Consider the following 21263-nt stretch of genomic DNA (forward strand, 5'->3'; position numbering starts at 1 on the left):
GAGCGAGGACGGGGGCGGCCTGTCTTATCCCCCACTTTCATCTCCCCACTGTTACATTTGTTCTCGGTATAGATGGTCATCTTGAAATATCTTTTTTTTTTCCAGTGGTCAGGGACAACCTCCATCCCAGCCCCTAACTCCCATCACCCTCTGTCCCCATCCCTCTGCAAAGGGACCATCTGCCATCCTGAATCTCTTTTACACATGGGGAAGAGGTGGGCAGAGTGGTCATCTTATTTCCACTTGGGGCATCCTCTTTGGCTGAGCTGATTCTATACTAGTGACCTACACAACTGTAATGATCTGTCCCTCCCCACAATGTTCAGTTTGGAGGCATAAGGTTGCCAGCTTGTCCCAGTTCCTCAGAAGTCGGGATAATCCATTATGGCAAGTTGAGGATCCCAGGACACTTCAGTCAGAGAGATGTCACACATGAGTCTGGAGGCGGGGGTGGCTGCGTGTGGGGAAGGCAGCATATGGGAAGGGCGGAGTCCCAGGGGCAAGGTCTGGGGGTCCAAAGGATGTGGGTTTTACATAGCTGGTGAAAGCTCGAGGATGGGGTGTGGTGAGATAGCCCGCCCGGGCTCTGTACAGTCTACAGGGAGGAACCACGCCCAGGTGTGGGCTGAAGTCATAGAAGGTGGGGGTTGTGGGGGGTCCAAGGGGAGAGGTGGGTGGCAGAAAGAGACCTCCTCCAGGGGCTTCACCAAGGCTCAGGCTTACGCTGACCCCTCGGACCTTGTAGTAACCGTTGGTTGGGTCCTGTGGGGACAGATGGGACTTGGTAAGAAATGTGTGGGTACAGAAGGGTGAGGGTCACTGATGGGGAGAAACACTGAGATAGAGCCCAACCTAGAGAGAGATAAAAGGACAGAAACAGGAGAGGCAGAGGCCCAGAGACAGAGACAGACACACAGACTGGCAGAGAGACAAAGTGAGACAGAAAAACAGTGACAGGAGACAGGCAGAGACGGAAACAGAACCAGACAGACACGGGGATACAGGCTCGCTGAGGGGTGACCGTATGCAAGGAGATGCAGAGAGAATAAGAGAAAGACTGAGACAGAGGCCTCATTCATTCATCTGCCTAATAGCCCCTCGGGAGTCCCTGGGTGATTAACATGCTCAGTTGCTAACCAAAAGGTTGGAGGTTCAAGTCCACCCAGAACCCATTGCCATCGAGTCGATTCTGACTCACAGCGACCCTATAGGACAGAGCAGAGAACTACCCCATAGGGTTTCCAAGGAGCGGTTGGTGGGTTCAAACTGCTGACCTTCTGGTTAGCAGCTGTAGCTCTTAACCACCGTGCCACCAGGGCTCTGTCCACCCAGAGGCACTTCGAAAAAAAGGCCTGGCAATCTACTTCTGAAAATGTCAGCCATCAGGAACCCTACGGAGCACACACGGTTCTACTCTGACACACACAGGGGCGTCATGAGTCAGAGGCAACCTGAAGACAACTGGTTTGCTGGTTAACAGCCCCTAAGCTTTGACTGTTACGCCTTATGGTCCTGCTGGAGACATCTGTCACTAGGATAGACTTGGGCTCCATCCCCATGGAGATCCCATGGCCAAAGCGGAAATGACAAATGAGCAGACAGAGCCCAGAGGGGTCAGGGCTACGATGGGGAAATCAAAAGCAGAGTAGCCGTAGCTGTTGTGGAGGACCCTTCAGCACTGATCGTGACAGTGACGGGAGCAACACAGAGTGATCACACTGTGATGGGCAGAGCTCAGGTGCGGTGACTGGGAATGGATGGGGAAACTGAGGACAGCGTGGCCATGGCTGTGAGGGGCAAACAGGCAGGATGACCAGGGCTGGGATGGGGAAAGCATGGGCTTCCTAGGACAAGAAGTGTCTCAGCTGAGACCAAAGGAATGAGGGAGGAATCAAGTAGCTTTGGGAAAGTGGGAGTGTTTCAGGTCAAGAGAACAGCATGTGCTGGGTGCATAGGGGAGCCCTGGTGGCACAGTGGTTAAGAGATATGGCTGCTAACCAAAAGGTTGGCAGTTTGAACCCAGCAGCTGCTCCTTGGAAACCCGATGGGGCAGTTCTTCTCTATCCTACAGGGTCACTATGAGTTGAAATTGACTTGATGGCAATGGATTTGGTTTTTTGGCTTTTAGGTGCATAGGGGAGCCCTGGAGGCACAGTGGTTAAGAGATAGGGCTGCTAACCAAAAGGCTGGCAGTTCGAATCCACCAGCCACTCCTTGGAAACGCTATGGAGCAGTTCTCCTCTGTCCTAGAGGGTCACTATGAGTTGGAATAGGCTCAACGGCAACAGGTTTGGTTTTTTCTTTTCTTCTTCTTCTTCTTTTATTTTTTTTTTTTGGTTTTAGGTGCATAGGAGAACGAGGACTCCGGACTGGGGAATGGGGTTGGTGGGGCTGCCCTGACATGGCCCCCAGATGAGGGGCAGCTTTCGGGATAATCAGGCCAGTATGGGATCCAATGCGTGTAAGACCAGTGTTGATGCCAGGGGGAGGGGGAGGGAGGGAGGACAACCAGGAGGCTTGAGGCCTGACTGTGAAACATAGTCGGATGTACAAACACAGGCGGACTGACCCCTGGTCTAGGGCTCAAGAGAGAGGCCAGAGGCGGGACAGATATGTGGACATAGTCAGATATACAAACTGAGGCTGTGGAGGTGGGGGAAAAGGCTCAGGAGGCAGGAGGAGGGGGGAGAGGCAGCGACAGAACAGAAGAGGAGGGGACGGAAGCAGGGAGAGAGTTAGACACAATGAAGGGAGCCCCTCCCCTCTCAACACTCACCTTGGTCTCCAGAGCCCCCTCCTCATCCAGACCCGGGTCACTGTGGTCCGTGTGCACCATGGGGCCCTGGGGTTGGGTGGTTAGTAAGAGGGAGTAGTCAGAGGATTACCCTGCCCCAGTGCCAGACCCCACAGGCTCTCAGCCAGTGGGTGGAGGCCAGGCCAGAGAGCCTAAGTGCATCTAGGAGCCGGAGTCTGAGGTCGGGACAAGGGAGTCCTGGTGGGCATATTAGATCTGGGAAATAACTGGGTCAGGGGCATATACAGACTTGGGGGACATTGGGTCTGGGGTCACTGTTGGACTGGAACCCTATCTGAGATCGGGGCCTGGTTGGGACTGGGCGAACTGTTAGGACTGAGTCATTACTAGGTCCGGAAGCATGGTTGCGTCTGCCCGGCATCCTACCCGGTCCTCGCCGCTGGCCATCTCTTCCTCTGGGCCCCGAGAACTGGCGCCGTCGCTGCTGCCTGGGATTCCCACCAGGTTCCCTTGCTTGGAGAGGGAAGCTGCGGCCGGGGACAGCGAAGCGCGGAGGTCAGCCATAGGGCGGGACCAGTGAGAGGGAAGAGAGAGGACTGGGGCGGGCCAAGCCGGGAGTCTGGGAACCAATGGGAATCCTGGCCCGGGAGGGCGAGGCGTGTGACCCCGGGAGGACGGCGGTAGGCCTTGAGGGAGGAACCAGAGCTGGGCGGGGCGAGAGAGGCGGGACTGGGGCCAAGTCCCGAGGCGCGGCCGACCCAGCGGGCAGGGCGTGGGGCGGGGCTTGGACACTGACCCTTGCCATGGCGCCAGCAGCAGAGGGCCACCCCAGTGATGACCATGAGGAGAGTCGTGGCCGCCGCGGCAACCCCCGCAATGATCCGCACGGTGGGCAGCAGGACTGCAGGGAGAAGAGGGGGCGTCCTGAGGGGACGGCGCAGGGGACTCAGGAGGAACAGGGGAGTAGGGGCTCAGAGCTTGGGTTTAGGCTCCCTGGGATTCAGAAGGTCTCCAACCTGGAAGATTCCCAAGGTTTGCACTCCCGTAGCTTTTGGCCCCTGGGTTTAACGGCTCATGAATTTCGGTTTCCAGAGTTTCAGAGTACCCCTGAGTTTAGACTGGCTTTACAAAGTCTTAGTTTGAGGGGCTTTTACTTCGCAATTCTCCATATTTGGAGGTTCCCTTTTCTGAGGCCTCTAGGTGTGAGAGATCTCTCAGTTTGGGATCCCGTGTTTGAGGGAATTCATCGTTTTGGGCTCTCCGGATCAAGAGACCGATAGTTTTGAGGCTCCCGAGGTATGGGGTCTCTATACTTGAGGCTGGACAGTCCTCGGTTTGGAAATCCTCGCCAGATCTGGGGTCTCTCACCTCTCCGGCCCAGGCTGACCTGGGTGCCTCCCTCACCCAGCCGGTTCCGGGCACTGCAGTTGAAACTCCGGCTAAAATCGGACTCCTGGGTCCCCGCAATGTGGAGCACGGAGATCAGGCCCGGGCCCTGTCCCCCGAGGCCCTCCGGGGCTGGGAACGTCTCCACCAGGAACCGGCCCCGCGACCCGGCCGCCAGAATGCCCTCATCCCAAGACCAGACCTGGGGGCACAAACGAGGGAGGTCGCCGAGGAGACAGAGGAGTCGGGGGAAGAGGGAAGAGGGGTGTCGGCAAAATCGGACATGGTCACAGCACTTTTGGGGGTCCGGGTGGGAGGTCTGGGATCGCAGCTGGGTGGGTCGTGGTAGATGGGAACAGTTGCTTACCACGGCTTCTGGGGAAGGGGAGGCGAACACCAGACACTGGAGGCGGGCAGGGCCCCTCAGGAAAGCGGGCGGAGGGCGCAGAGCGGTTACTACTGGGGGAGCTGCGGGAAGATTGTGGACCAATCAGAGCAGAGGTCCTGCCCTCCCCAAACCTTGTTCCCGATAAGGCCGGGCCAACCTCTCCACTAACCACACCCAGCCAGGCCACTACCCCCAACAAACTCGGATCCCCTCAAAGGCTAGCCTGCCCTAGGTGGGGCCCCCACCCCCAGGCCCCGCCGTCTGTCAGCTCCGCTCAAGGCCACGCCCATCCAGTAGGCTCCCCTCCTCAGCGGACCCCTTCCCCTGGAGGCCTCCTCCTCTAGGAAGCCCAATTTTCTCACCGTTCACCGTCAGCCTCGCTTCCGCGGCACCGCCCCCCAAGCCCGAAGTCGCCGGCTCAGCCCTGCACACGTAGTCGCCTGCATCCTCCGACCCCACGGACCGAAGGCGCAGCGTGGGCCCGGAGCCCAGCACCTGGCGCGGGGAGGAGGAGTCAGGGGCGGGGCCTTGGAAAGAAGCCCCGGGCACCAGGCCCAGATGGCGCCTCACCTGCGCCCCCCCGCGGCGGGTCCAGGTCACCCGTGGGGGCGGGTTCCCACGCCAGCCACAGCTGAAGGAGGCGTCTTCCCCGACGTCCACCCACGTGGGTTTCGGCTTTGCCTGTAGAATCGGCCCGACTGGAGGAGGGAGAGGTGGAGTCATGGCCCGGGAAGGATGCCACCCCAGCCCCTCAGAAACACTACACCCGCGAGGGCCCAAGTATAGGCCCCAGGTCCACAATAAACTCGTTGCCGTCGAGTGGATTCCGACTGATAGCGACCCTATTAGGACAGAGTAGGACTGCCCCATAGGGTTTCCCAGGAGCGGCTGGGGGATTCGAAATGCCGACCTTTTGGTTAGCAGCCAAGCTCTTAACCACTGCGCCACCAGGGTTCCTATACTCCGCGCATTAATTGTCCACGCCCTGCCCCACCCTTGCCCCGCCCCTGCCCCACTACGGCCGTGACCCGCATCCTAGTTCCAGCCTCACCTTCTAGCCTTTCTCTGCACAGCCGCTTGCAGCCACGCCCGCTCTAGCCCCCAGCCCATTTGGGCCCGCCCCCCTACGTTGGTCACACCCACGACCTCGCTCCCCGCTCACATAGCACATCCAGCGCGGTGCTGCGGTTGGCGCTGCCCACTGCGTTGCTGACCTCGCAGGACACCGGCTCAGTCAGGAATGAGGCGTCTGCCACGACCTCCAGTCTTGGCCCGCGGGCCCCAAGCACCGGGGAGCCCCCCTTTGCCCACCTGCGGAGGTGCTGGGGCTGTGAGTGTTGTCCCCGCTCCCCCGCGCCAGCCCTCCCTAGGCCCCTGTCCCAGGCCTACCCAAGTCTGTGCTCTGGGCTGGGCAGAGGTGATCCTCACCTGTAGCCAGTGACGGGAGGCTGGGCCATGGCCTGGCACAGGAACGTGACCTTTTCTCCTTCCTGTACAGTCTGGGGTGCTGCGGACAGAGTCACCACTGGGGGGTCTGTGGTGTGTGAGACAATGGTCAGCGTGGGCGAGGACCTGGAACACCTCCATTGAGGGAGGAGCAGTCCAGTCTCAAGCCCCTCCTGTTTCAGACACTGCAGGAGTCTGGGCCTTCAGTTGCTATTCCCCCAGGGACTCCGGCGTGCAGACCCTCAGTCACCACCTGCCCTCTCAGACCTAGAAGTCCAGGCCCCAGCTTCATCTTCCCCTAGGGACCCCAGGTCCACAGTCCCCTCTTTCCCCAGGGACCTCAGGCTTAGGGCTCAGCACCCAACTGCACTCACACTGTAGGCTCAGCGTGATAGCTGTGTCTCTCCCTGTGGGCAGAGCCTGACTCCGGGCCCTGCAGACCAAGATGGCTCCATCATCGTGGCTGGAAGGGGTCAGGGATAAAGTGCTCTCCACTGGCCCAGTGGTCCCTTCCTTCAGCAGAGTCTGGAGGTAAAGGATAATAACAACTTCACCTACCCCTTATATATCCACTGCAGTCAAGTCGATCCCGACGCAGAGCAACCCCGTAGGCTTCCCAAGGCTGTAAATCTCTTTGGAGCAGACTGCCACATCTTTCTCCCACGGAGTGGCTGGTGGGTTCCAACTGCTGAACTTTTGGCTAGCCGCCGAGTGCTTTAACCACTGCACCACCAGGGCTCTTGTTGTAAGTATTACTTTGTTTAATCCTCACAATTACCCTATAAGGTGCATACTGCTATTATCTCCATTTTACAGATAAGGAAACCGAGGCACAGAGAGGTTAAGTAACTTACTCAAAATCAATCAACGGGTGATTGACTGAACCAGGGTTTGAACCCAGGCAGTCTAGTCCTAGAGTCTTTACCTTTAACCACATACCAAGGGTCCTAAGCTTTGAATCCTGCCTTCCCATACCCTTTTCTCCTCTGACTGAGCCTGAGGTCAGAGTGGACCCCAAGATTCTCTGATTAAGCAAAGGTTAGCCCAAGGACTTGAACCTGACCTGACGGAAGGTGGCCCCATCCAGCTGGACCCCATCTCGGAACCATAGCAGCTCGGGGGTGGGGCGGGCATCCCCACGGCTCCGACAGGTCAGATTCGCAGGAACCCCAGCAACCAGAGACACAGCAGGGCCGCCCAGCACCTGGGGAGCTTCTGGGGGCACTGCAGGGTAGATGGGGGATCAGAACTGATCCTGGGCCCAGAGACCCTGACCTTCCCATTTCTAACCGACCACCCCCCTTGGGTTCCCTGGACTCTGAAACTCCCAGCCAGCCGGAGTTCCCTGAGGACAAGCGGGATGGGTCCTCACCCAGGATGTGCAGCTGGGCCGGGCGAGAGCGCAGGCCTGCCTGTGTGGCCTGACACTCGTACAGGGCCTCATCCTCCGGCTCCACGGGCCTAATGTGCAGGTCGTGCTGGCCGCGGGCTGTGTTCCCCGAGATCCAGTACCGGGACCACCCTGGAGTCAGGAAAGAGGCAGTCACGCCATGGTTCTGGGCTCCTGACCCCGAGCCTCCATGCCCACGTACCCCACACCAGAAAACTGACCAGCCATCCCACAGTAACGCACCACTAAAGTGCGTGATAGGCCCAGAGACTCTAACCCCTTCCCAATCCAGTTACGGAAAACTCGGGGGTGGTAAGCCAGGCAGGAAAGCAAGAAAAAAATGATTACCGCAAAAGTCAGGTTAGATGTTACCTCCAAGGGGAGGAGGAGGGAGAGGGTTATGACAGGGAAGGGAATAAGGCCTCTGGGGAGCTGGCAGTGGACCTGGGTATTGGTTAAATGGGTGTCCACTTTATGATTACTTGGCAAATCGTGCACTGATGTTTTATGCACTTTTCTGCATGCATGTAATACTTTACAATAAAAATTAAAAAACCCCAACCCTCTGGTCCACCCCCAAAGAAGAAGCTTAAAAAACCAGGACCTCCAAATTTGTTTACCTGAGCCCATCAACCCCCCAAACTTGAACAAGTTTGAACAAGTCCAAATATTCAGGTGCAATCCAAGCCCAGCACTCCCGCCCTGGAGCATCTCCCTGGGTAGAGCCAACAGCCTCACCTGGCAGGTCCCTCTCACCCCCTAGAGCCAGTCCATCCTTGGTCCACTGAACCAGCCCCTTGTATGCGCCCAGGGCGCAGGGCAGTCGGGCCTCGTCCCCCAGCAGCACCACCAGGTCCTCGGGCTGTTGCAGGAAATGGGGCAACGGGTCTAGGAGGGTGCAAGACAGCAGAGCCTAGCTCAGCGCATTCAAGGGCTCTCTCCTTCAAGGCCCAGGAGTCCGGTACCAGATCTTCTTCCTCCAGGACCCGGGAGTTCAACCCCAAGTCCCTCTTTCCTCAGACCTAGAAGCCCGGGCCCCCGAATTCTCCTTCCGCAGACCCAGGAGTCCGGGCCCCCAACCCGCTCCTCCTTAGTAAAGCCACAGCCAGTGCACGATCCTCCCCCTTTTCATCGGCTCCCCGCAGCGGTACCTGCGCGCCCCCTGAAGCAGAGGAGGAGGACAAGGAGGGCGGAGGCCAGCATCCTGAGTGTGTATCCCCCAAGATTCAGGAGACGTGCTGTTGCGCTGGCTTCCCTGCCAACTCCTTCTTCGGGAGTTCACCTCTCACCTCCCTAGCCCGGGGCCCCTTCCCGCCTGACCCTTCGCCTCAAGCTAGGAACCCCCAGTCCCGGCCTGGACTTCCTCCAAGTCTGCTCATCCGCAGCCTCCGAAGCTGAATCGCCGGCGAGTTCCGCGCGCTCAGCCTGGGTGCTACCCGGGGAGGGCCCGCCGCCGCTCGCCCCGCCCCGGCCAACCCCGGCCCGCCCCCTCGGAGACCCGACCTTTCCCTTTGAGGAACCCCTCAGCCAAGGCGCGGATGAATGGGGGCACGCTGGCCCCGGCTCCCGGGGCGGGCGGTACCCCAGCCCAATTGGAGTCTGGGAGCAGGAACACCTGGGTGGAAGGAAGCGGACCCTGCTGAGACTGAACACCTGCGCCCTGCGGGGGACGCGGTGAGGAGGAGAGACAGCAGAGAGTGGAAGAAACTTGCTCAGCCCAGCTCCCGGAGGGACTGCGCTGAGTGGAAACGCAGCTATAAATGGAGTCCCCAGCGCCTCGCCAGTTTCCGAGCCCTGGGGAGGCGGGGCCGGGACTCCCCTGGGCCGGCGGGTCAGGAAGAGGACACTGGGGATCTTGGGGGGCAACTGAGACCTCGGAGAAGGGGGGACTCAGCTTCTCTTGCTTCAAAATCCCTCCCCAAAGTATTCCTCTGCCCGCCTTGTTCCCTCTGCCAACTACATCACGCACCAAGACCCAGGAATCCAGGCTCCCGGCCCATCCTTTCCCAGGACCCCTCAGTCTGGGCCCTGCCCCTCTCCTCACTCTGCCGGGCCCCTCGGCCGCGGTTGCGGGTTGCCGGGCGACGGCTGGGAGGTGGCGGTGCCTGGGCTGTGGCGGGCAGAGAGGCTGGGAACCGCGCAGCTTGTCCTGACAGCTCCTGCAGCCCAGCTGGGGCGTTCCCACGCTGCGAGCCGCCTGTGCGCTGCGCAGCTGGCCGGACAGGTGGATGCCCGCAGCAGACAGAGGGGAGTGCTGGGGGTCTGGGGTCCCGGGTCTGACGGTCCCGGGCCTGTAGGGACTAGGGGTCCACATTCAGGTTCCTGGTTGCTCCTGGGCTCAGATTCTTGCGTCCCTGAATGACTAGAGATTGTCCGCCCAGGAGTCTAAGCTCTGGGATTCTAAGACTTCTGCCGGCAAGACTCTGTGGCCTGAACTCTGGGTTTCTGAGGGGGTGGGAACTAGACTCCTAGGGCCCCTGCCTGCAGCATGGTGTGGTTGGGGGAGGATGACCAAAAAAAAAAAAAAAAAACTAACAAACCCATTGCCATCAGTCGATTCCGACTCATAGGGACCCTACAGGACAGAGTAGAAACTGCCTCCACGGGGTTTCCAAGGAGCAGCTGGTGGATACGAACTGCCGACCTTGTGGTTAGCAGCCACGTTGTTAACCACCGTCCCATCAGGGCTCCGGGAGAGGATGACAGGGTCAGAAAATCTGGTCTGAAGTCTTAGAGTCGGTGGATTTAACCACCAATCTGTCTCCCACCCCCACACAGGCCCAGGAGGATTTGAAAATCAGCAGACAGTGAACATCTGTCCTAAATCCTGGGGGGCAGGGGGCTGGAGGCCTGACCTCCTGGGTCCTGGGCGAGAAGGGGCTGGGGGCCTGGACGCCTGAGTCTGAGGCGAAAGTGTCCTGGGGGCTCAGACTCCCAGGTCTGGTGGCCTCAATTCCTGGCTTCTGTGTTGGGGATTCAGCAGCTGGATTTTGAAATAGGCTGGGCTTGGGGCAGAGACTCCTGAGTCCTGGGAAGGAAGTCAGGTGGTAAGGCTGTTTTTCCAGACACCCGATATTGGTTCCCCTTCCTGGCTCCCTGGGGCCACAAGCATGGAAAGAGAGAGAGCCTGAGATCCCAGGAGCACCCAGGGAAGGAAAACAGCCTAGTGGAGGGTAGAAGGTATGTGCTAATTAAAGGTCGCTGCATCTAACAGCCTTATGGCCCGGCCCCCAGGGACACCATCTGGTGAGGACCACTATGACAGACCACCCCCCCAGCTCTGCATTCAGCCCGGTCCCCAGGGGGCATGGGAGGCGGCTGGGAGAGAGAACAGGGAAGGGGAGAAGAAAGATTAAAGGGAACACCGTGTATATGGGGCCATGGGCTCAGGCCAGATGCCTCATCCTATTCCTGGAGGAGGACCAGACTGGGGAGCAGGGGACCATGAAGGGGTGGGGAACGAGCCTTTCAATTCCCACAGGAGATCAGCAGGCAGGAGAAGGTTATCCCATGAGAGTGTGTATTTCATGCTGGAGTGGAGCGGGCAGGCCAACCAGCATATGGTTCTAAAATCTGAGGATGTGACGCTCAGGATGACTCAGAGACAGAGAGAGGAAGAGAAGAAAGGTTGACTGAGAATAAATATTTATTGAGCTCCTGGGGGCTGAGAGACACGGGGGGTGGGGGGGCGGATAGAGATGAGGACAGAGACAGAAAGACAGAAAGACAGAAAAACAGAGACACGGAGAGGCAGATAGAGAGAAACGTACAAAGAAACAGTGAAAGAATTAAAGGCTGAAGAAGTGTTGAGCTCCTGATAAGAGGGGACAGAAACAAAGACGCTGAGACGCGGATGGCCAGAGAGAAAGACGGAGCAGAGGAGAGAGGGAGCGAGACCGACGCAGAGACAGTGGGAAATTCACACAGGCGCAGGGAAGCCACATGAACGAGGGCTTGTGCGACCCTTGCCACACAGCAGCCACACTTGGAGCTGGTGGTCTAGGGCCCTGCCTTTCACTCCCCACCACGCTGGCGGCCCCACGCCCACCTGCACACTTAGACACTCACCCCCACGTGCTTGCCACACGCTTTCACGAACCACATTCATGGTCACCCGCCCGGCCCTCACACACGTGCCCACACTTGCTTGCACACCCTCGCACACAGGCACACACACTCCAGACTCTCACGCACTGTCTTGCACACTCCCCGGCAGAGATCCCTGACGTCACTGAAGGAGGGGGTGACGTCTACTCAGGGAGGCAAGGGGCTTACCCAGGTCACCTGCCAGGGCAGGGAAGAGCTGGGGGGTCTGACCTCCCACGCTGGACCCAGCTCTCTGCTCCCCATGGTGGGCTGGGGCTGCCCTGGTCTGACCTGCCAATCTCCTCACCCCCACTCCGTATCAAGCACAAGCCGGGCCCCTGGGTTCACAGGGGCTGGGGAGGCACCGAGGAATGTGGCTGGCATGTGCTGACGGGGGATTTCGTGCTCCAGCTGGGCTGGGAGGAGCCTGCTGGGCAGAGGACCACAGCTGGAGACCCGTGAGGGCACCTGGGGGAGGTGGCAGGATGCAGACACGCTCAGGCTCGGTCGGAGAACAGGGCCCACCTCTGCCACTGCTCACACCGGCCTCGTTGTCTCCGGGGCTCATGGGGCCTGCAGGACCCTGAGCAGCGCATCCTCCTTGAGAGGCTGTGAGCAGCGAGAGAAGGAGAGGAGGGGTGGGGGGGTGGTAGGAGAGAAGAAAGCGGGGGAGAGAGAGAGAGAGAGAGACGGGGGGGGGAGAGGGAAAGAGAGAGGGGGGAGAGAGACAGAGACAAAGAGACACAGGAAGGAAAGAAAACAGAAAGAGAGAGAGAGAGAGACAAAAAGAAAGAAGAAAGAGACGCGGAGAGACAGCCCAGAGAAAGACAGAGGCGGACACAGGAGGCGGGCAATGAGCGCCATGGGAGCCCCCGGCAGAGAGCCTGGGCCGGCACCCCGTGCCCTGAGAACTCTTCTCTGCACTGCCCTGCTGCTCACGGGGCTGCTGGCCACAGGTGAGTGCGACCCTCATTTCCCACCCGGTTCCCCGGCCAGGCCCCCTGCCCTCTTCTACTGACCGCCCTGTATCCCCAGGCCTGGCTCAGTTGCGGATTCCTGCTTCGGTCCCCCGAGACTTCTGGGCCCTGCCTGAAAACGTGACGGTCTTGGAGGGGGCCACAGCTGAGCTGCGGTGCGGGGTCACTGCCCCTGGCAGCACAGTGCAGTGGGCCAAAGATGGACTTCTTCTAGGCCCTGACCCCAGGATCCCCAGCTTCCCACGGTACCACCTGCAGGGGGACCCTGCTCGAGGTAAGAAAGCAGAGCCTGAGCCCCCGAGCCGCCCACGGAGGCTGTGACCCTGACCTTCGGCCCCACCCGCAGGTGAATTCTACCTGCACATCACAGCCTGTGACCTCAGTGATGACGCCGAGTATGAGTGCCAGGTCAGCCGCTCGGAGACGGGCCCCGCACTTGTGTCTCCCAGAGTGATCCTCTCTGTCTTGGGTATGAGTGAGAGATCCCCAGGACCCCGGAGTCCAAGCCCTCTTCCCACCCAGCACCCTGGGTACAAGACTCATTTCACGAGCAAGGGGCCTCAAAGCCCAAATCATCACTTCCTCCTCAGTGACAACTGGCCCTTTCTCACAGTGCCCCCCAAGGTGCTTCGGATGACCCCCGAGGCAGGGAGCTCGGTTACCTGGGTAGCTGGGCAGGAGTACACTGTTAGCTGTGTGACTGGGGATGCAAAGCCAGCACCTGACATCACCTTCCTCCAGAGTGAGTGTGGGTAAACTGGGGGGGAGCAGTATGAAGCCCCCAAGTGGGAAGAGGATGTGTTCCTGCCCACTGCCTTCCTAGGGGCCCCGGAAAATATACCATCCTTGAGACGGGGACCAGGAGGAGAGGCAGGCTTCAGGGTACACTGAGGCTAGTGTGGGACCTGATGGGTGGGGGGGCGCCTGGGGGATATTCAGGGGGAGGTATCCAGGGGATCACAGGACCCCCTAGCCTGGGACTCAAGGGAGAGACCAAGCTGGGGCAGAGATATTGGTATTGTCAACGCAGAAATGGGAAACTGAGGTGATGGGGGTGGTGAGGTGACCCACTGGGGAGTGAGGAGAGGGAGAGCCAGCCAGGACATACTCTGAGGACTCCGGCATTCAGGGTGTGCAGAGGGAACGGAGTTGGTGCACCAGATCCTTGATCTCCAGACCAGGCAGGAGGCATCACGTCCACCCCAAAGGCTTTCAGATTGGGCTCCCCAGGATCTTCCTTGTGGGGAACCCAGTACCCCTTCAGCCCTCCTGTTGCCCCAAGGTGGACAAACGATTTCCAGTGTCTCTGCCAACGTGAATGCGGGATCCCAGGAGAAACTCTTCACCACTGAGGCCACAGCCAGGTGTGGCAGCTGGGGCACCCTCCTCCCAACCCAAATCCCCAGATTTCCCCATAAGAACCCCATACCCCAGGGATTCAAGCATGGAAACTTGAGTCACATACAGATATCTGGGACCCAATTCTTCATCCTGACCCTCCAGAATATCTTCATGGGTACCCCACTTCCCAAGCTATCAAGTACAAAGATTTTGGCTAGGTATGGGCCCTGGGTCTCCCATTCTCATTGCCAATCCTCCAAATCTCTCCCATGGGAATGTCAGATCCCAGAGAAAGTCAGCATGGAGACTTAGACCAGGTGTGGGGATCTGGGATCCCCACTTCTCCACCCTGACTCCCCAAATTTCAGATGATGACTCTGACCCCTGCACCACAACTTCCCGCCCCAGGGTGACACCCCAGAGTTCGGACAATGGGCAGTTGCTGGTCTGCGAGGGGTCCAGCCCAGCCTTGGACACGCCCATCAGGGTCTCAGTCACCATGAACGTTCTGTGTGAGTGCGGAATTGAGCCAGCTGTGGGCATGGGGATGGGGAGCAGGGACTGGGGCTTCTGGGGGAGCACAGGGAAGGTGGAAAATTCAGACACTTAAAGGAGAGACATGGAGGTTCAGAGGCAGGGTGTGGGGTGCAGAAAGGCTGGATGGAGTCCCTGGACCCGCTGAATGACAGCCGCGCCTCAGTCCCCCCAGGAACCCCTGTCATTGAGTGGCCAGGCCTGGAAGAAGGGCACGTGCGAGCAGGGCAGAGCTTGGAACTGCCATGCGTGGCCCGAGGCGGGAATCCGCTGGCCACACTGCAGTGGCTGAAGGTGAAGGCAGAGGCAGGCGTGGGGGTGGGGGAGGGCAAGCGTCAGGAGCTAGTCCTGACCATGACTGTCCCTGTCCCCAGAATGGCCAGCCCGTGTCCACAGCGTGGGGCACAGAGCATGCCCAGGCAGTGGCCCGCAGCGTGCTGGTGATGACCGTGCGGCGGGAGGACCAGGGAGCACGACTCAGCTGTGAGGCCCACAACAGTGTGTCCACAGGAACCCAGGAACGTGGGGTCACGTTACAGGTCACCTGTGAGTCCTGGCCCCAGCTGCCTGTCTGTCAGTCCGTGCCCCAGAGAACTATCTGTTTGTGCCCCCAAATCATGCCTATCTGACCCTCAAACCCTCATTATCTGTCCAGTCCCCTGTCTGTCTGGGCTCATCTGTGAGGAATCCAGCCCAGCCCATCGTGTCCCCTCTGACCATCTGTCCCTGCAGTCCCCCCCAGTGCCATTACCATCCTGGGATCTGTATCCCAGTCTGAGAACAAGAACATGACACTCTCCTGCATCAGCAAGTCCAGTCGCCCACGGGTCCTGCTGAGATGGTGGCTGGGCTGGAGGCAGCTGCTTCCCACAGAGGAGACAGTCATGGATGTGAGGCGGGGCCGGGGTCTGGAGTCTGAGGAAGGGGGCCAGTGAGGACCTGAACTCTTGGGTCCTGAGGGAGGAGGCTGCTGACGGCAGGCATGACTCCTAGATCTGAGAGTCAAGGACTGAAGGCCCGGAGGCCTCAGTGCTGGGGTAGAATGGACTGCGGGTGACTTCTGTGCCTGATAGAAGGGGGTGGGGATGCCTCGTGTGTCCCTGTTGGGGTGTGGGGTGGACTCAAGCCTCTGGTACCATTGATGGGGGTGCCCTAGTCCCCAAGTCTGCAGCTTGCTCCCTGACAGGGCCTGCATGGCGGCCACATCTCCATGTCCAACCTGACGTTTCTGGCGCGGAGAGAGGACAACGGCCTGACCATCACATGTGAGGCCTTCAGTGAGGCCTTCACCAAGGAGACCTTCAAGAAGTCTCTCACCCTGAATGTGAAATGTGAGGCCTCTATCCCATCCCAGGATGCTCCTAGGCCTCAGAGACCCCTCTCCCAGGCCCCAGCCCAAAGAGAAAAACCATCCTTCCTGGCCCTCTCCCCCAGATCCTGCTCAGAAGTTGTGGATTGAGGGGCCCCCAGAAAAGCAGCAGCTCCGGGCTGGGACTCGGGTGAGGCTGGTTTGTTTGGCCATTGGGGGCAACCCAGAACCCTCTCTCACCTGGTTCAAGGTTGGTGCCAAGCAAGGGATATGGGGTGGTTAGTACTGTGGGAAAAGGGGGAGGCCCCTTCTCTGCTCTAGAGTCTTGGAGACTCGGGAAAGCCTGGATTTCTTGAAAAATACTGGAAATTCTGAGGTTTGGCAGGGAGTTGGAAGACACAAGATGCCATGAGAATTAAATAGAGTCCTGGGCAAATAGCTAGAATTCTAGGAAAAAAGAAGGGATTCTGGGTCAAGATTGGGAGTTCTAGAGAAAAGGCAATGAATTCCATTAAAATCAAAGGAAATTCTGGCATTCAGGTGAAATGGCAGGAATTCTAGGGAATGACTAAGAATTCCAAGATAAAGGACAATAATCACTCAGGTCAAGGGTTACGAATTCAAGGGAAAGGCTAGTAATTCCATAAAACATTGACCCATTAATATTAAATTGAATTCTTGGAATTTGGGTTAAGAAAATGAAATTTCATTGAAATTAAAAAAAATTCTGATGAAATTCTGGGAAAAGTCTGGGAATTTAAAGGGCTAGTGGAAAGACTAGGAATTATAGGAGTAACAATGGAATTCCATTTTAATTTGATGAATCCTGGGAAAATGCCAGTAATTTGGACTGGATTTGGGTAAAAGACTAAGATAATAAGAGAATATTGAGGAAGGATTTCGAAATCTATGGAATTAAAGGAAAGGTCAAGGGAAGTATTTGGGGAAAGTGGGAATTCTAAGAAACAGAACCAAGAGTGGAAAAAAATGAAGAAATTCTGGGTGAAGCTTGGGAATCGCCGGGAGTTTCCTGGCACATGGTGTTCGGTAAATGCTTGTAACAGGAACAGATTTGAGGGACCAATGAGTGGCGCTGAGGGTGCACAGGGGGCGCCAAAAATTGCAGGCCTCCAGTGGACAGGATCAGACAGCACAGGAACTCAGGGTAGGTGGGAGACTAGGGGGCGGTGGGCTCCTCTATCCTAGCGGTGTGCCCGCCCGTGGGGGCGCCTTTTCCTCCCGGGCATAAAGGCCTTGCCTGGGCCGGCAGTGGTCAATCCAAGGGGGGCGTGTCAGGGCTGGTGGGGAGGCGCAGGTCTGGGGCCGTCTTCCAGCCAGTCCCGGCCCCTCAGGACTTGCGCCCGGTGACCGAGCCGCGGCCGCCCCAGGAGCCGCGGCGGGTGCAGCTGGGAAGTCTGGAGAAGTCGGGGAACACCTTCTCCCGCGAGCTGGTGCTGGTCACCGGTCCGTCCGACAATCAGGCCAAGTTCACGTGCAAGGCGGGCCAGCTCAGCGCGTCCACGCAGCTCCTGGTGCAATGTAAGGGCGCGTACAGCCGGGGCCGGTGGGAAGGCTTGGCGGGGACCAGGTGGGGCTCAGGGGGTGCGGCGGAGCCCCGGTTGGGGCCAGACCTCAGGGGACGCGGGCTGGGCCGGGCCAGGGGCCAGGGAGGGGCGGAAGCAGGCCGCCCTCGTCTTCATCTCTGAGCCTCGCTCCCCCCGACCGGCCCTCGAAGTTCCCCCAACTAACGTGACGATCCTGGCCAACACATCGGCCCTGCGCCCCGGGGACGTGGTAAACCTGACGTGCGTCAGCGTCAGCAGCAATCCCGCGGTCAACCTGTCTTGGGACAAGGAGGGGGAGAGGTGAGGGCGCGAGCGGCCCTTCCCCATATCGGCCCCGCCCCCGCCCCACATGCAATGCTGCCCAGTACCCCTCCCGCTTCTGGTTCTGGTCCCACCTGGATCCTACCCACTGCCGGGTCCACAGCCTGGAAGGCTTGGCCGCGCGGCCCCGGAGCGCCCCGTACAGAGGCTTTGCCGCGGCCAGGACCGTCGTTCTGCGAGTGTCATCCCGCGACCACAGCCACCGCGTGACTTGCCGCGCCCACAGCGCCGAGCTCCGCGAAACCGTGAGCGCCTTCTACCGCCTCAACGTGCTGTGTATGTGCGCTGGCCTGGAGCCCCTCTTGGCCCCCTCGCCCCGTGGCTGACCCTATCCTACCCATGTCCTCACTTTGATACTGTCCTTTACCCCATCCTGAACTTCTTCCGAGCTTCATCCTGACTCCTGGCCCCGCACCAACTCCCATCCCGCTGCTCTCCTGACCCCCATATCTTGCCTTTGTCCTCTATCCTAATCCCTGAGCATGACCCCCATCCTAACCCCTGACTGTCCTTGACCCCTCATTCCATCCTTAAACCTGACCCTGGCCCCTAACTTTTTCTTAAATGGATCCTAATCTCTATCTTGGAAACCCTGGTGGCGCCGTGGTTAAGACCTACGGCTGCTAACCAAGAGGTTCGGCAGTTTGAATCCACCAGCCGCTCCTTGGAAACCCTATGGGGCCGTTCGACTCTGTCCTGTAGGGTCGGAAACACCTCGACGGCAGCGGGTTTGGTTTTTGGTTTAATCTCCATCTTCCGCTTTACTCCTGAGCTCAGCTCTGAACTTAAACCTAATGGTGACCCCAACTTTAACCCTTGAACCCGTGCCTGACCTCGAATCCATGCCTGACCCTAACCTTAACAACAATCTTGACTCCCGGGGGCGCCCCCTCCGTAGACCCTCCGGAGTTTCTGGGCGAGCAGGTTCTCGTGGTGACTGCGGAGGAGCAGCGCGAGGCTTTGCTGCCGGTGACCTTGTCTGCCAATCCCGCGCCGGAGGCCTTCAACTGGACTTTCCGCGGCTACCGCCTCAGCCCAGGTGCGCGGAGTGGGCGTGGAAACAGGTGCAGGCCCAGGGACGCAGGGCCTAGCAGGCGCCTCACTCGGGCCTCCCCCAGCTGGCGGCCCCCGGCATCGCATCCTGTCCGGCGGGGCTCTGCAGCTGTGGAATGTGACCCGCGCCGACGACGGCCTCTATCAACTGCACTGCCAGAACTCCGAGGGCACCGCGGAGGTGCTTGTGCGTCTGGACGTGCACTGTGAGCTCCCCCTACCACCCTAGCAAGCAGGTGGGCTGTGGGAGCCCTGTCCTCCATGGAAACCATGCCCCGCCCAGGGAACCTTACCCACTGCGAAGTCTTCTCCTTGTGGAAGCTCAGCCCACGCAGGGATATCTACACTCGGGAACCCCTCCCACTCTGGAAGCTCAGGCCCTGATGGAACCACGCCCACTGTGGAATCCCTGCTAGCTAGGGAGACCCAACGTGTAATCTCGCCTAGCGGGGGTCCGCCTACATGGGAGCTACTCCCGTTAGAAAGCCAAGCCCACTGGGGGAAGTCCCACCACCACACAATTCTGGAAGTCCTTCTGACTTACTCTAAGTACCACTGAGGCATGGCAGAGGTTGGGGACAGCTTCACCAACCCTGAGAACCCTCCTCCAAGTGCTCCTGATAAGGGGCAGACTGTGTCCACACCCACTACTTCCCTGGGTATCTCTAAGACACCTCTCCTACCTGGGGCCCTTTCCCACCACAGCCTGTCTGGGTCCAAGTGACTTCCCCAAGCCCCTGCCTCTCCCCAGATGCTCCCATCATCCGCACCCTTCAGGATCCCACTGAGGTGGATGTCGGGGGTTCAGTAGAAATAGTCTGCACTGTTGACGCCAATCCCATCCTCCCAGGGATGTTCAGTTGGGAGAAGCTGGTGAGGATCCAGCCTTTGGTGAATGGAGGCGGGGACTGGGGACATGGTCTTGACTGTGAACTCCTTGAGAGTGGGGGCCACATCTGTGGGAGCATGCTCCAACAATAATTGTTTGTACAATGGCAGATGGATGGGTGGATGAGTGGCAGTTTGGATGAATGGATGGATGGATGGATGGATACATGGGTTGACAGATGGGTGGATGAGCTCACTGCAGGATGGGGAAATGAGTGGGTGGATGGAAAAATGGACAGAAGGACAAGTGAATGAATGGATAATTAGTTGAGTGGATGAGTGGCTAAATGACTGTACGAGAGAGATGAGTGGATAGATAGATTAGATGAAAGGGTAGATCAATGGATGGGTGGATGCACCATCAGTGGAAAGATGTCTGTGGAAAGATGATGAATGAATGAATGGATGCATTGAGTGGATGGATGGATGGGTGCGTAGGTCAGTGGAGAGATGGATAAATGGGAAGCAGAATGAATGGATGAACAGATACATGTACTTATGGGTGTGTGTATGTATAAATGAATAGGGTGGATGAGTGGATAGCTGGAGAGCTGGAATGGTGGATAGATGGGTGGAAAGAAAGAAGGCAAATGGTTGGATTAATGCATGAGTGAATGAATGGATGGAAGGGTGGATGGATGATTCCAAGCATGAATAGTTGGATAAATTGGTGGTTGAGTGGTTGGCTGGATTGGTGGATGAATGGATGGATCCATGCATGAATGGTTGGATAGATGGATGCGTGGGTGGATGACAGGGGGAATTTTTTCTTCACTAGCTTTGTGCTGGGTAATTTTTTTCTGAGAAGGAGCCATGCTAGACAGTTCTGGGGATGCTGGTGCTGGGGCCTGACTGTAGGGGCCAACGCCTGAGTCTTGGACCTCCAGGGGGAAGAGGAAGAGGACCACAGCATGGACGACATGGAGAAAACGTCAAAGGGGTCCACAGGGTGTCTGAGGATCCACCATGCCAAACTGGAACAAGCTGGCGCATACCAGTGCATTGTGGACAATGGGGTGGCACCTCCAGCCCGAGGGCTGGTCCGTCTTGTTGTCAGATGTGGGTAACATTCACTGAACTTGAAGCCCTCATGTCCTTCCACATTCCTTGTTTTGATCCCCCCAACCCATCCCAGTTGCCCCCCAGGTGGAGCACCCCACTCCCCTAGGCAAGGTGGCTGCAGCTGGAGACAGCACCAGTTCTGCTACCTTACACTGCCGTGCCCGAGGTGTCCCCAATATTGTCTTCACTTGGACCAAAAATGGGGTCCCGCTGGACCTCCAGGATCCCAGGTGAGCCCAGGCTAGCCAGGCAGCACTCCAGCCCCAACCCTGGTCACCCAGCCACAGTTCCCCTCCATGAGTCCCTGCCTCATCTCCTCTCTAGGTACATGGAGCACACATACCACCAGGGTGGGATCCACAGCAGCCTCCTGACCATTGCCAACGTGTCTGCAGCCCAGGATTACGCCCTCTTCACATGCACAGCCACCAACCCCCTTGGCTCGGACCACACCAATATTCAACTCGTCAGCATCAGTATGGTGGGAGGAGGTTGCGGGGGTGCTAAGGGGATGCTCCGTGAGACAACCCCCAAGTCCCTAGATGGCCTCAAACTGGCAGTGTTCCAGAAACCCAAGAAGCATTTTTGCATGAGGATGGAGTTTTTACCTGCCCTGAAAGCCCCTAAGGAGTCTGGATCTTCAGGGTAACCTACAACAAAAGAAAATGGCAATGAAATAGCAGAAAACACACAATTTTAAGACTGTAGTAGTCCGGAGGTTTTCGGTCCCAAGGGCCAAAAATCCAAATCAAAATGTCTTAA

General features: G+C 58.3%; 2 protein-coding genes across 2 annotated transcripts in view; one reads left to right on the plus strand and one right to left on the minus strand.

The window, feature by feature from the left end:
• Positions 1-426: 426 nt before the first annotated feature.
• On the minus strand, positions 427-12019 carry KIRREL2 (kirre like nephrin family adhesion molecule 2). Its single transcript, XM_023742303.1, has 18 exons — positions 11817-12019; positions 9410-9656; positions 8802-8980; positions 8517-8569; positions 8104-8253; positions 7348-7497; positions 7039-7199; positions 6350-6500; positions 5958-6063; positions 5692-5840; positions 5100-5227; positions 4892-5024; positions 4509-4609; positions 4124-4343; positions 3546-3656; positions 3182-3282; positions 2777-2842; positions 427-762 (listed from the first exon to the last, which is right to left on the minus strand). Exons 1-18 carry the CDS (start codon positions 12017-12019, stop codon positions 427-429), a joined length of 2745 nt encoding a protein of 914 aa, XP_023598071.1.
• Positions 12020-12313: 294 nt separating this feature from the next.
• The window catches only part of NPHS1 (NPHS1 adhesion molecule, nephrin), a 17900-nt gene continuing 8950 nt past the window's right edge, over positions 12314-21263 (plus strand). The window contains exons 1-20 of the mRNA XM_004388183.1: positions 12314-12407; positions 12487-12702; positions 12775-12897; positions 13042-13170; positions 13711-13792; positions 14178-14281; positions 14470-14597; positions 14678-14849; positions 15036-15193; positions 15490-15634; positions 15738-15862; positions 16965-17151; positions 17348-17477; positions 17602-17774; positions 18397-18537; positions 18617-18757; positions 19303-19424; positions 20327-20498; positions 20575-20731; positions 20826-20977. Coding sequence (XP_004388240.1) covers positions 12314-12407; positions 12487-12702; positions 12775-12897; positions 13042-13170; positions 13711-13792; positions 14178-14281; positions 14470-14597; positions 14678-14849; positions 15036-15193; positions 15490-15634; positions 15738-15862; positions 16965-17151; positions 17348-17477; positions 17602-17774; positions 18397-18537; positions 18617-18757; positions 19303-19424; positions 20327-20498; positions 20575-20731; positions 20826-20977 — 2851 coding nt within the window. The remainder of the gene's footprint in view (positions 12408-12486; positions 12703-12774; positions 12898-13041; positions 13171-13710; positions 13793-14177; positions 14282-14469; positions 14598-14677; positions 14850-15035; positions 15194-15489; positions 15635-15737; positions 15863-16964; positions 17152-17347; positions 17478-17601; positions 17775-18396; positions 18538-18616; positions 18758-19302; positions 19425-20326; positions 20499-20574; positions 20732-20825; positions 20978-21263) is intronic.

The sequence above is a fragment of the Trichechus manatus genome, unplaced genomic scaffold (assembly GCF_000243295.1).
Source record: "Trichechus manatus latirostris isolate Lorelei unplaced genomic scaffold, TriManLat1.0 scaffold00207, whole genome shotgun sequence".
In the NCBI taxonomy this organism is placed as follows: Eukaryota; Metazoa; Chordata; class Mammalia; order Sirenia; family Trichechidae; genus Trichechus; species Trichechus manatus.